General features: G+C 54.1%; 6 protein-coding genes across 6 annotated transcripts; 1 reads left to right on the forward strand and 5 right to left on the reverse strand.

The window, feature by feature from the left end:
• Positions 1-235: 235 nt before the first annotated feature.
• Positions 236-2,463, reverse strand: VTN49DRAFT_4533 (uncharacterized protein; the record flags this gene model as incomplete). The annotated part of the gene is made up of 2 exons (XM_069412490.1): positions 236-1,707; positions 1,788-2,463. The coding sequence occupies 2 exons, from the start codon at positions 2,461-2,463 to the stop codon at positions 236-238; spliced, it is 2,148 nt and encodes a 715-aa protein (XP_069267728.1).
• A 549-nt stretch (positions 2,464-3,012) lies between these two features.
• Positions 3,013-4,465, reverse strand: VTN49DRAFT_4534 (uncharacterized protein; the record flags this gene model as incomplete). The annotated part of the gene is made up of 4 exons (XM_069412491.1): positions 3,013-3,206; positions 3,262-3,515; positions 3,565-4,191; positions 4,269-4,465. 4 exons carry the CDS (start codon positions 4,463-4,465, stop codon positions 3,013-3,015), a joined length of 1,272 nt encoding a protein of 423 aa, XP_069267729.1.
• A 382-nt stretch (positions 4,466-4,847) lies between these two features.
• Positions 4,848-7,750, reverse strand: VTN49DRAFT_4535 (uncharacterized protein; the record flags this gene model as incomplete). Its single annotated transcript, XM_069412492.1, has 5 exons — positions 4,848-5,904; positions 5,954-6,768; positions 6,816-6,859; positions 6,913-7,051; positions 7,559-7,750. The coding sequence occupies 5 exons, from the start codon at positions 7,748-7,750 to the stop codon at positions 4,848-4,850; spliced, it is 2,247 nt and encodes a 748-aa protein (XP_069267730.1).
• A 369-nt stretch (positions 7,751-8,119) lies between these two features.
• VTN49DRAFT_4536 (uncharacterized protein) lies at positions 8,120-8,730 on the forward strand (the record flags this gene model as incomplete). Its single annotated transcript, XM_069412493.1, has 2 exons — positions 8,120-8,197; positions 8,260-8,730. The coding sequence occupies 2 exons, from the start codon at positions 8,120-8,122 to the stop codon at positions 8,728-8,730; spliced, it is 549 nt and encodes a 182-aa protein (XP_069267731.1).
• A 268-nt stretch (positions 8,731-8,998) lies between these two features.
• On the reverse strand, positions 8,999-10,065 carry VTN49DRAFT_4537 (uncharacterized protein; the record flags this gene model as incomplete). The annotated part of the gene is made up of 5 exons (XM_069412494.1): positions 8,999-9,075; positions 9,125-9,172; positions 9,228-9,497; positions 9,559-9,938; positions 10,037-10,065. The coding sequence occupies 5 exons, from the start codon at positions 10,063-10,065 to the stop codon at positions 8,999-9,001; spliced, it is 804 nt and encodes a 267-aa protein (XP_069267732.1).
• A 190-nt stretch (positions 10,066-10,255) lies between these two features.
• Positions 10,256-13,300, reverse strand: VTN49DRAFT_4538 (uncharacterized protein; the record flags this gene model as incomplete). Its single annotated transcript, XM_069412495.1, has 1 exon — positions 10,256-13,300. The coding sequence occupies one exon, from the start codon at positions 13,298-13,300 to the stop codon at positions 10,256-10,258; it is 3,045 nt and encodes a 1,014-aa protein (XP_069267733.1).
• Positions 13,301-13,505: the final 205 nt, after the last annotated feature.

Genomic DNA, 13,505 nt, shown 5'->3' on the forward strand with positions numbered 1-13,505 from the left:
TTATTCACTGCTACCTCGCATGTCCGTCCTATCTCATTATACGAGCCTAGAAAAAGAAATCTAGGCAGAAATAATCATAATTGCGACGAAGTCATGAACCATTGCTGTTGAAACTTTTTTTGCCCAATGTACATACATAAATACATAACCCAACCACAATCCGTACGCCGACGCTAATCAAGAACAAAAAACACACAAACTTTTGTATCCCTGTAAATGCAAATGCGAAGATGTCTCACTCCTCATCCGACTCCGTAAATTCATCGTTATCATCGTCATGCTCGTCGTCGTCGTCGTCCTCGGCATCTGAATCATCCTCATCCCGATCATCCAGTCCGGGAATCCCCCGCCACTCGACATAATCTCCCTCCAACCACCGCCGACTCCGCGGCAGCTGGTATGGATCAAACGGGAAATATGCATCGAGCTGGTGCAGACCCGCGACGTCGTCGTCGCCGGCGCGGTGCTCGCGCTCGACGAGGCCGCCGCTGCCGCCGAAGCGTGGGTCGGCTGCGAGCACGGCAGAGAGGTTGCGGAAGGTGGACGAGGTAACTCGGAGCCGCTTGTTGGCTTCGAGTAAAGGGAAGACATAGAGGAAGCGCAGGTGTCGTGCCAGGCGGGCGAACTCGGTCACGATTGGCGGCGAGCAGACCTTGAGGGGATTGAGTTTGGAGTAGATGGCGCGGTGGAGGGTTTCCTTGACGGAAGGAGGAAAGAGGACTTCTCGGGTGTCGAGGTCGTCGAGGTCACGGTCGTGATCATCGTCCATTGTGATCATGAGGTCCCGCCAGCGGAAGCAAAAGATGTAGAGGAGGGCTTGCGCGCTAGAGTAGAATAATGCGTAGCGACGCAGGTCTGGGCCACGGCATGTCTCCTCGTATGTCCGCCGTAGTTCGTTGACGTGCGCGCTCAGCACTTGGAACACCTCCCGCGCCATGCTGGCCGACACGTGCGCACCACGCGCCACGAAGCTTGCCAGATACGCGGCTGCCGACTGCCGTGCCATCACCGAGCTTGTCTTATTGAGAATAACCTGGATGCAGCTGCTGACAAATTGCTCCACCAGGTCTGGTGACATCTGCGAGAAGTGGAAGATTAGGAACTGCGAATGTCGCGAGCGGTATGTAGGCAGGATGATGTTGTGGAAGTGGCTGAGGAGCAGGTCGAGGGCACGGCGCTTCTCCTCACTCGTTCCGTGCAGGAACGGCGGTGTATAGAAATCGAACAGCTCATCGATCATGCAGTCGACCTTGCGGATGTTGTCTCGAACGGCCCTGAGCCGCCGCAAGTCCGCATCTGTGGAGTCGTCATCGCTCATGTCCGATTCGGCATCCGAGTCGTCATCATCCATGTTCACGGGCGCGGACAGCTCTTGAACCAAATCCTCGCCAACCTCATCCTCCAAATCCTCCATATCGATCTGGATCTGGACATCGATCTTGACCAGCTTCTCAGTCACCAGCGAGAGAATATCGGCGCGGAGCTCGGGCGCATACTCGATCATCTTGATCAGGTTGCGGGTGTACGCGATATTCGCTCTGGCGGAGTCAGTCTCAAACGGAAACTGGCCGGCTAGGATGGGCGACAACGTCCCGCTCGCCGCGGGAATTAGCTGCAGGATATGCCGCAAAGCCATGTGCGTGCGCGCATAGATTTCCGAGTTGTGCACCGTTACGTATCCGGGAATGCGCCCGGTCCCTTTGGGAACTGCAAAACTCATCAACCTAACGCACTTACATCAAAGGGGAAAAAAAAAAAAAAANAAAAAAAAAAAAGGAAAAGCTTACTCTCGCCGAGATAGCTGACCAACATCTTAAGCACCGGCTGCAAGTAACTCCCTTGAGCCACGGCGAGATTTCCCAGAAACCGGATAAACAGCTTCACGTACGACTCGTCGCGGCCCAGCCACTCGCTGCTGAGCACGGCATGCACAAGGCCCGAGCAATTGCGGTCCAGCGCCGACACGTTCGACAGCAAACCCATGAGGTGTCGCTTCATGGACGTGTGACTGGGCACTTCGTACGGCACATCTTCGTCGACGGCTCTCTTGGGATCAATCGTGAAGATCTCCTTGATCCGGTCGTAGGCCTCGCTATCACCGCCGGAGACATGCCGCTGGATGGCGCGGCGGATTTCCTCACGCACAACCGCGGCACTCTTCTCATTCACATCCTCGCTTACTATCGACTGTTCCGAAGACGGAAACACGTGCGTCTCGACTTCGGTATCGAACTGCACCCGCGGACGTTTCTTGGGCGAGGACTCCTCCGGGTTCCCAAATTCCGAGCTGGGTCCGGGTGAGGACGACAGCGATGAGAGCTCCATCGGATCGTCCATCTTGCGTTTCTTGCCAGCAGAGGACAGCGGGGTCAAGTCACTAGCGGCAAGTTTGGGCGTCTTCAGAATGGACGATGGCGGTCGCGTCGCAGAGGACCGTGTAGTTGTGGGCGTCAAAGCAACCATGGCTGAAATTTCTCTATTCCTGAATGGCACTGTATCTGACTGAGAGAATCTCTCCCCCGATCAAATCTGCCCGCCTAAACTGTAGCGACCGCAACACGTCGTACTTTTTTCTTCGCGACACCACAGGCACGCGACGGGATTCTTGGACGCGCTGGAAAACGTGCCCGGTGTCTTTTTGGACTGTCTGCCCGTCCCTAGTTACATTGAATTGTCCGGGAACCCGTCGAGTGATCGATCTCGCAATTCGATCACTTTATTCCCACCAAACCGGGCAGACTCAACCGGCAAGCCTCCGTTGAAAATGCGGAGAGGCGAAGAAAAAAAAAAAATAAAAATTGCCAAGCGGTGAGTAACGCTTAGTAATATTAACGCTCCCTGATTGGTTAATGTGGGAGCCTCGGTTTGCGCTGTGATTGGCTGTTGCTGGGAAAGCATGTTCAATATTGCCAATTCAAGTAAATTGTCACATTGAAAAGAACGGAGAAGAGCAGTTCATGTTCATTACTTATCAGATACATACATAAAGGCATTGTCTATAATACTGTGTAGTTATGGCTTGGGACCACCACCTGCGCCTTTCTGCATAGCCTGCGTAGCCTTCATATCCGCCACCTTGGGCGGCAGAACCAACGCGCCGCGGTCATTCCGCGAGAAGAAGTCCACTAGCACCTGTGCCGTTTGCGACGGCATGTCCTCCTGGATGAAATGTCCGGAGAGCGGAAAGATCTGAAGCTGATACTTGCCTGCAATCAATCTGTCAATCGGTAGCTCTGAGAATTTAGTTTGACTAGTACCCACCCTGCATTTGGCCGATAGTGAGCTCGGTATCCAGCCGGTCCGTACCAGCCAGAAGAAGTAACTTCCCGCCTCTTGCTTCGAGGAACTTCTTGCTTAGACCGACGAACCAATTCTCCCAAAATGGTTTGGTGTCTGCGAGACTCGTCTTCCATACCCATGGCCGCTCAGCATCGGCGGGGTTCTCCTCCTTGCGAATTAACGACGGTACCGAGATGCGGGCGGAGACACTGTTTCGGATTGTTCGAGAGCGAATGCTTGAAACAATCAGTAGTCGACCACATTGGATGGTTTAGAAAGACGTACTGCCACTCGATAGCATCCTGAACAGATGCAAACCGCGTCGGCCGGGTGGATAGATAGGTATCCATGCTCTTGAGGGCACTCATCGCTGATCCCTCGACAACGTCCAGCACGGCGTAAGCGAGCACTTTGGAGCCGAGCTCGCCTCCCTTGGCAACATCGGTCACCACGGCACCGCCGAGACTATGCCCAACCAGCACCAAGTCCGGCAACTCCTTCCAGCCCATCTGTGCCTGTACCTGCCGAATAACGTAAACCACATCCCGACTCAAAGTCTCCAGCCGTAAGTCCAGCTCGACGGCTTCATCCGCCGTAGACGATGACGACACTTTTTTGACCGTAGTATCTCCATGATGGCGTGCATCCAGCGACAATATTCCCGCGTTCGGCAACAGCTCGCGAATCTCCTTCGCCACGACCGCAAACGACAACCCCGACGATCCTGCACCGTGATGCATTACAAACAGCGGGCTCGAGCCCGAGCCCGACGTACCCGGAGGGGTAAGGTATGCATGATGAGTGATACGCAGATCACCAGCCTCCTGCTCGACGGTGATCTCCTGCGCGAAGAACTCGGTCCAGTTCAGGGCATCGGCGGATCCGTTTCGGGACTGGCCCGACCGTCGTGTACTAAAAAAGCAAAAACTCTACATTAGAAAACATGAAAGAACAAAAAAAAAGCTTTGTTACGGGAGGTGTAGGCACACAGATTAGGCTTTGCAAAGAGATTCTCCGTCGGCGAGGGAACAACCGTCCCTGTGGACGACTGGTCGGACGAGTCGTCCTCTCCTTCATTCATCGTGGTGGCAGGAGCATCCTCTTCCCTCTCTTCGAGAACTGGCGCCTGTGAAGGATGATACGGGGTGAATTTCTTCTTCATAAATGACTTCTGAAGGTCACTCATGGTATAAAGAGTGGTATCATCGGGGGGGTACAATGGACATGCGCGATGATGCAAGCATCAGTAGATTGTCCCTTAACGCTGTGGATGAAGTGTTAGTAGGCCCTGCAAGAAAATCCCAGCCTTGACATGCTGACCATAACTCTGGCAAGACACGTCGTGATGAATGCTGTTGAACGTCCTCCTTTCTACGAGTTCCGTGACTTTTGATGCTCCCCACATGGCAACATCCCACTTGGACAGAGATCAGCCAATTAGATTCTATAATAACATCAAGTTACAGTTGAGTAACGCCAGATAACGTCATATCGTTATACCCCAAACTCCATCCCATCCAACGCCAGTTGACCGCCTTAAGAAATGCTCAGTACATGAACGGTTGAGATCATTGACTGCAGCCCCCCGCAAGGATCAGGTTCATCCGCGTAAACTTGACCTTGTACACCGGAGTCCGCTTCGTTGGAAACGCACTGATCTGATCTGGGGTCACCACATTCTCCTTGCCCTTTTTCTTGCCAGTTCCGGGCCCGGTCGTGGTGGACACAGAGGGTTGTGCACCTGGCGCGTTGCTAGTGCCATCCACCTTGGCGCCAGTCTCTCCGGCAATCCGCGCCTGGCCGGAAGGCTGCTCGGGAGCGGGAGGTGCAATGTCCCACACGCGGACCGTGCAGTCTGCCGCGCCGGACACAAGGACAGTGGACTCGACGCTCCAGTCGAGGGACCAGATCGGGAGTTTGCTGTGCCCACGCATACGCTTGATCAGCCGCCCAGATGCCAGATCCCACAGCATGATGACTCCGTGGTCATCGGCAGACGCTAGCAGCTTGCCGCTGGGACTGCAGGACAGCGCAGTGATGTTGCCGGTGTGACCAGTGAACATCCGCACGGCGGTTCCCGTCGTCACGGTCCACATGCGGACGGTGCGGTCGCTGCTCGCGGTGAACACATAGGCGGAGTTGGGGTGGAAACACACGCAGTCGACATCCTGGTCGTGTCCAGCAAAGATTCGCTGCTGCCGGATTCGATCGGTGACCCATAGCCGAGCGGTCTTGTCGTGGCTGCCAGAAACGAAGTAGTATCCAAATGGACCCCACTTGACATCCCATACAGCTTGGGCGTGGCCTTTGTAGACCACTGTGCATTCCCACAGATCAAGGGACCACAGGCGGATGGTCTTATCGGCCGAGCAAGAAAGAAGCCAGCGAGGATTCGTGGGCGCCACTTCACCTTTTGAGCGTGTGGCAGACGGAGCAAAGGACACGGCATACACGGGTCCCGAATGGCCATACAGGCGCTTCGAGTTAGCGGGCGGTGAAAGATGGTCCAGGCCTTCATGCGTGGGCTGAATGTTCTTGCCGTCCAGACTCCAGACCCGGATATACGAGTCCTCGAACCCAGCAGCGACGAGGGTGTTATCATCGGAGAAATCAATACATGTCATTCTAATACAGTCAATCAACCATTCCGTCCCATCAGAATGTAAACACATACCGATCATTCGTGTGATGAAACGTAAACATACACGCGCTCACGGCTGGACCAACCCCACCGGTTCGGCCTTCGATGCGGAATCGATCCCGATTCTCCTTGACTCGTTGAACTTCCAAAGCAACATCTCGCGCCGTGGATGGCGGGAAAGGGATCTCGGCCCGTGTTGGAGCCTCCTCATCGTCTTCTTTTTTGATCATTTGATCGTACTCCTGCACCAGCGTATTGCGACCATCGGTAGGTGGCTGCTTAGCGTCGAGCTCTTCGAGCTCGGCACGAACATCACTCTCTAACTCTGGCTCGGGAGGAAGTTTTCCAAGCTTGAGTCGAGGTAGATGACCCGTCACCGCGGGACTGTCTCCGGTGTAAGCAGAGCCTGGATGGTGGCCAGGAATACCCTCATCTTCGGCGGGGTATGTATCCATCTCTTGGGAACGCGCTAGGATGGAAGCAAAGCTGAACCGGTCGTCCGCGGCACGCTCCTTCGTGATGACGCTGCAGTAACTGGCCAGGATGGCCGACATGACAGAGCCGCCATCCTTGTGTTTGCTTTCCAGAAACTGCATCAGATTCGAAAATGCCGGGTTGCTGAGAACTAATCGGTACTTGTTGGAACGGTAGCGCTTCGCTAGTGGATTGTCCTGCACGTGCTCCGGCAGGCTGATGGGCTCGAAGGTGCGAACATCCTCTGTGTGTTCAGGCAGGAATAGATTCTTGTTTGACTCGAAGAACGCCTTCGCGTCGTGTGGATACCCTTGGGTAACCATATCTAGGAAGCTATAGGCAAATAGCGGCCACAAGACGCGCCGGAGTTCAGGCTATACCAGTCAGCGTTCGTCAATAGCTCCATTGTCAACCACATTACCTTGTACAATTCCAGATTGTCTTCGATCCATGTTTTGAGGAGTTCTGCAAATGGGCTGTCAGGTTCGGTGCGACAATCAGCTCGGTATGAGGCTTACCAAAGCCCTCTCTGTATTTTGGACGCTTGTCCGCGCTTAGCTGCGGTAATGGCCGCCCATCCATTTCCTGGCTACCTGATTCCATGCGCAGCATGGCTTCAGTCTTAGTGTAACCTTTTTTGGCGAGATAGTCAATCACCTATGGCATGATCAGTATGTATGCCAAATCGACCGACTTTATCATGGTCGAATAGTAGATATTCAGTGGTGGTGTGGAGCTTGATGCTTCCTAGGTCCGGAATGGCCAGTAGATCGTGATGAGGTGCCGGCAACCAAGACTGCGTGCTTGATAAGCACATATCATCTCCCGCAGAAACTATATCAGAGGACTAGCGGGTTGAAGCAAAGACCGCAGTCATTGGCGGATCACGACCCCAACAAGAGGATGGCCAACAGACTCGCAGAGCTTGACTGATGCGCCAAGTTCAAGCATTGAAGGACAGTGAAAAAGAGCAGAGTTGAGGACACGCGTGTCCTCTGTTTTCCATAGACCGATGCATGGAAAATCCATATCCCATGTTTTCCACTTTACTTTCCGTCATATATCGCACCAGCACGAAACCCAGGAAGCCAAAAAAAACTCAACCAGCCACCACTGAATACCAAAAGGCAAAAATAATCAGACAGAAGAACCAGCCCAACTCACAATCTGATTTAAATTCGACTGCGACACTTGGCCCGGTGGCGGCGCGGACGCGCTCGGGGTGGCCGGTGTATGCATAACGGGCGGATTGCCAGCCATGACGGGCTGCGATGGCACAGTCATCGACGGATTTGGTCCCATGCTGCCACTCCGTGGCACAGGGCTCGGGGCGCTGCCGCCTCCTGGCGCGGACATATTGAACCACTTATCGTCTTGTCACTCGGTCGATGATCGGGAAAGCTATTTGGTCGCGCTCGGGACGGGAGATATTCACAGGGTGGTTTCGGGACGATCAGGCGCAGCGACTCAATACTCTCATGGCCCGCGACGACGGAGTTCCGATGACCGCTTTGCAGCTGGAATATCCCAGATGTTGATGCGATGGACTGAAGAAGAGGTTGAAGTCGGCCTCAAAGAGTAAATCAACTTCCTACTTTAGTTTAGTGTATGACAAAACTAAGCCAGGTTTGGTGTAGCGCCATCTGATACGGCTCAAACCACGTGACTTGTAGATTGATTGCTTCAGGACGCTACATTCCTGCATGCAAGCAAGCTTATTGTCACATGGAGCGGACGATGGCCTCAAATCAGCCCACATTCACTTCCGCGGACCGGATACGACAATTGAATGAGATTGACAAGGTATATTCCCTTGCCGAATATCCCTCCGTTTATACGGCGCAAAGACTTATCGGACATTGTAGGATGTCGCGAAACTTGTCCACTCCGCCGGCCTCGCAATCCAGGCCCTAACCAACGCAAAGATTGAGACTGCGGATAGTGGCAGTGATCCGGTAGAAGTGCGTAAAGCAGCCTTTAAGCAAGCCACCGCGCAGTATTTTGCGCTGCTTTCGTCTATCGATGTCCGGCTTCGGCGACAGGTCTACGCGCTGGAGGAAGCGGGGATAGTGACGCCAGAGAATGCGCCGGCCGCGGGTGGTGGTGCGGTAGGAACGTCGTTCCGCAGCGATGTTTCGTCCGGTGCAGCAGCAGCGGCTGGTGCTGGCGGAGGAGCTGGCGGCGCTGGATCGTCGTTTAATCCGCTGGAGATTAGTTGGTTGAATACGAGGAAGGATACCGTGGAGAGGGATAAGGAGGCGGAGCTTTGGGCTGCGGCTGGAGAGTTTGCGGCTAGGGTCTCCGAAGGGGATAGTGAGATGGAAGGGATGAAATGATCACCTGTATGTCACTCAGATTGGCTCTCGACGTCTCTAGACGACCCCGACTGCCGGTTTGGACGATTGTTCTTTGACCGGCAAGGCAGCGCCGCTCACTCTACGTTTCAGACTCGACTTCTGAGCGATGTCGGAGTTTGGAAGAACTCGGCATCTTGATGGTATCTATCTACAGCTTGGACAATCAAGCAATTCCTCGGGAAGAATCTAGAAGCATTGATTTGAAGACGAGAGATGGGAGGTTGGAATGGCGGCATCTGTGCAGCCATTATCTCGATCCCATAGCACTGATCATCTCGCGATGCGCGGCGCGCTCCTTGCTGGTTTCCGAGAGCGGCTGGATGCCTATTGGATTGTTAGCAGCGGCGACACATGGCAGCAATACAATACTCACTTCGAAGATCACCAACCACATCCTTGGCCTTGCCGAAGTAGACCTCCTCTGTCGAAAATTAGCACATTGACATCCTCCACATCGTAGGGAACCGTAAACTTACGGAGCAAATTCCGCATCTTCAGCTCCATATCCTCGACCAATCGACCGATATTCGCAATATGGCTGGCATCCGACTCGACCGGCAGATCCGCCTCAACCTGCCGGGTCATGTTGCCGCTGAGGTTCATCTCCCCCAAGGCATCATTCTCGTTGGAAAGGTGTAAGATGACCGTGCTGGTGAGTTTGTAATGCGACATGCGCGCACGGTCCGTCGCCTCAAAGACATGGATACTGTCCCAACCACCGGAACTCTTTGAACCGGGCGAAACGGCTATGTGCCTCAGTCAGTCCCTTCCTTTTTCCTCTGTGAACAGCAGGAATGGGGAGCATACTCTTCTTCAGCAACACCACCCCAGCATGCCCATCGTCCAAGTCCCAAAAGTACACACTGCTCACTCCCCCCTCGTAGTAGAGCTCCCGGTAAACGTCAAATGCCTCATTGGCCGCGACCTCGAGTTTTCTCACTCGCTCACTCGGGACGGTCCCGTCTTCAAGCGGAGGGTCGAATTCATTGCTCCAGGGGGAACGGTAGCTGTCGCCATCGCGGTTGTAGTCGCAGAGGAGGTAGTCGCGACCCGTCTTTGCGCAGCGGCGGACTTCCAGCGGTTGGTCGACGGAGGCGAGGAGGTCTTCAGTTAGGTCTGGGACGAGGGTGGTGATGCGGTCGAGGTTTTGTTTGGTGTCGCGCGGGGAGAGGCGCCGGAGGAGGTCTCTATAATAGCGGGGTTGTCAGATTGTTTTATCCGAAGAGACATGTAAAAAAATGAAGGGAGAAAGGATTGAGGAGAATTGATAATTCGAAGAACTTACAGGGCGCTGTCAAACTGCGTGTCGGCCATGATGGGTGGTTGTTGGTTGATCGAGCTGCGTCGGTGATCGCGGATCTCCTACTATCAGCGGGGTGGGCGATAGTCTGTTACGGAGTAGGTACCCATACTACTACTGTCGACTCAACCACAGGTCATGCCACAGGAAATGAAAATATTTGTACACATCAGCGGGGTATCATTTCATCTGTATACTCCAAGATCACAAGAAATCCAGGTCACTATCGTCATCGACGTCCCTCTTCCGCTTCGGCTTCGATGGGGTGGGATCTGTAGGTAGTTTGAAAAAAGCCTCCAAGTCGAGCAAGGAGTCGGAATCGCTATCCACGGTGATGGGATTTTCTGTCTTTGCGGGCTCTTTACCGTCCGTAGATGGAGAATCAGAGCCTTCGCGCGAACTGGTCTTTGGAGTCCTGGCAGCCTCCTTGGCAGCTCGGGCGGCGAGAATCTCTGGAGCTCTCTCTCGAATATCATCGAGAATCTTGTTATATCGGTCCTCGCACTCCGCATCCATGTTGTGCATCTTCCTGAGGACACGCACAAATCGACGAGTCACGGAGCCGTGGCCAACGTGCTTCGTCGGTCGGAACGTCCGCTGCGCGTCAGGAAACGCATCGTTGCGCGGCGCACGGATGTACTGTGGACTATCCCCGCCGACAACGTTGCAGTAACGCTCCTCCAACTCCAACTCCTGGCGCGGTGTTAATGCTACCTCGTCGATCGACGGAATCTCCACAGGCTCCGGGGGCGGTGTTGGTGTCGGCGTTCGTGGTCGGGTCTTGGCCTGCTGTTTGCCAAACTGTAGCGTGGATACCTTGGTAAACCCGGTTTCGACACCATCTGGCATGTGAAACTTCTTTGGCGGCCGCTTGGGCGGCTTACCGCTCCGCTTTGTGGGCTCTGGTAGGTCTGCCTGAGAGTTTTCTGGCGGGATGTCGATCACGCGCTTGTCCACGTCTGGCCGCACGTCGCGCGGTAGGATGCGCGGCGATCGGTCCTCGTGGAATGTGAACCGGCTGCCGCTGGCAATCATTTGCTGCATCTTTTCGTAGTTGTCCTTGGCTTTGATGTACGATTCCTCCTCTTTGCCCTGCATCAGCAGCAGCACAATGTTGCCGGCCCGTTTTCGACCGGTACGTCCCATGCGCTGGAGCATGCGGATAGGCGAAGATGAGGAGTCGTAGCAGACAATCAAATCAACCTCTCCAATGTCCAATCCTTCCTCACCAATAGAGGTTGCAACGATGACATTGTAGGTGCCCTTTTTGAACTTCTCCACAACATCGAGCTGTTTTTTCTGGTCCATGCCTTCGGAGCCCTTGGCACTTGCCTGGCCAACAAAAACATGAGGCCGGACAATCGGGTCGTGCCGTTTGAGCACTCTAACGATTTCTTCGGCACTGTCTCGAAAGTGGGCAAAAATCATGACTTTGGTGTTTGACTCGCCGGCGTCCAAGAAGTGGTTGAGAATCAACTCGCGTAGGTATCCCAATTTCGGGTGTCCGATGAATTCGGGATTCTTGCTCCAAGGCTCCAGATGGCTTATTAGACGCTTAAAATTCTCGTTCTGAACAATTGCACGCTGCGTTTTGCCGCCTTTTTGCCCCTGTTCGGAATCTGATTTGAAAGACGCTATATGTCGGTAGAACGGGATAATGCCGTGGTATTTGAGCAGTTCAATTCCATGCGCCAAGCTAGCCAACACGTTAAACAAGGCGTTGACCTTTCCTCTCAAGCCAAAATTTGCGTTTCTCCCAGCGGGGGATGCCATCCACTGCTGACGTGCCTTGGTAAGACCATACGGAGTCAGGGCCATGGGGTCTCGGCTCCAGAAGGCGTTGAGATTACGCAGCTCATCCACGCTGTGCTGGAGAGCTTTAGACAGGAGGTCCATGCATAGAGTCATTTCCTCTGAATCAGTAAAAGTTTGAATATCTATATTCCGTGCATGGACGTATTGGCGGATATCCAGCGACTGCTCAGTCCGGATCTCGACCCTGGCAATGTCGAGGCCGTCAATCACCGCCTGCACAGCCTCAACGGTCGAACCGGGAGTCGCGGTCAACGCCAAGATCCGGAAGCTATTGTTGAAGCGACGCAAGAACTTGACCACTTCGACGTAGGCATACCCGCCCGTCGCACGATGGGCCTCGTCGACGACCAGCAGCACAATGCGCTTCGGGTCTGCGATGCCGGACCTGAGGTCGTTGATCAAGGTCTGCGGCGTCATGAAAAAGACCCGTTTTCTTTCCCATTCTTGTGCGCGAGTACCTGGAGGAACGTTGCCAGTGAGAAGCGTGGTCTTGGACCGCGGGATTCCGGCGACGCCAAAGCATGCCTCCACCTGCTGTGACACCAACGGCTTGGTGGGAGCCACAAACACGATTTGAGCAGTCTTTGTCCACCGAAACCAGTTCAGCATGATAGTCGCTGCAATGAAGGTCTTTCCCAGGCCGGTTGGTAGCGCAACCAGCAGGTTATGGAAGAGACCTTTTTGCACAATGTTGAATTGGTAATCTCGAATAGCTCCCAGATTCATAGGATATACCCATGTCTTCATGGCTTCAGGGTCTAGCTTATGGTGAGTTGGTGGCTCGTCGCGCGGTGGTGGTGACCAATCCCGCGAGTTACTAGAAGTATTTTGCGGCGCGTACGAAAACAGGGTAGTTTGACGAAGGTTTGTCCGTCGACTCTGTCCAAACGATGTAGAGGCTCGGGTCGTGCCAACGGATCTCGTGGGATTCTCCACGGGAGACAGCGACGGCGAGGAATCAAAGGCATCTGACGGAAGGTCGTCCAAATCAATGGCTGTATCTGGTGCTGCCCCTGTCGATGTCGATACTGTCTGCTTCGGCAGACTTTGCGATCCTTGGTTGGCTGCATTTTCTATCTCGAACGACTCCAATGACGCTTCAATGGCCGCCCGTAAGTCGGGGTCATCGTCCAGGTCGTCGAAACCATCATCGTCCGGCTGCGGCGCTGGTTTTTGCGGCGGAGGATTAGGCTTCGGTGATGACAGTCCATCCAAGTCATCGTCTAGAAAATCGTCTGAAATCGCGTTCTCCTCGTCGTTAATGTCAATAGCATTGTCGCGCGCCGGCGCGGATTTGGCCGCTGACAGCTCCGATTTTCGAAATAGCCGTCGTCGCTTCGAAGGCCGTGGAGAGTCCACACCGCTGGATTGCGCGGGTCCCGACACGTCATCAGCATCACCATCCAGATCGGAGTAGACGTCCAAATCGGACATGCTGACGTCCTGATCTGGCAGTGTCCCTCTCTCTATGACTATTCGGACACTGCTGGACCTTGTATGCTCTTTGGCCAACGCGCCCACCCAATATTCCACGCGTGACGCGATATCACGTGACTATTTTTAGGTCTCGAGTTTTAAGTTTTTATGCATCCCGATCCGGACTAGCGTAATGCGGGAGGAAAATAACACTAACCAGATA

The sequence above is a fragment of the Thermomyces lanuginosus genome (genome assembly GCF_041956635.1).
Source record: "Thermomyces lanuginosus strain ATCC 200065 unplaced genomic scaffold VTN49scaffold_31, whole genome shotgun sequence".
Classification (NCBI taxonomy): domain Eukaryota; kingdom Fungi; phylum Ascomycota; class Eurotiomycetes; order Eurotiales; family Trichocomaceae; genus Thermomyces; species Thermomyces lanuginosus.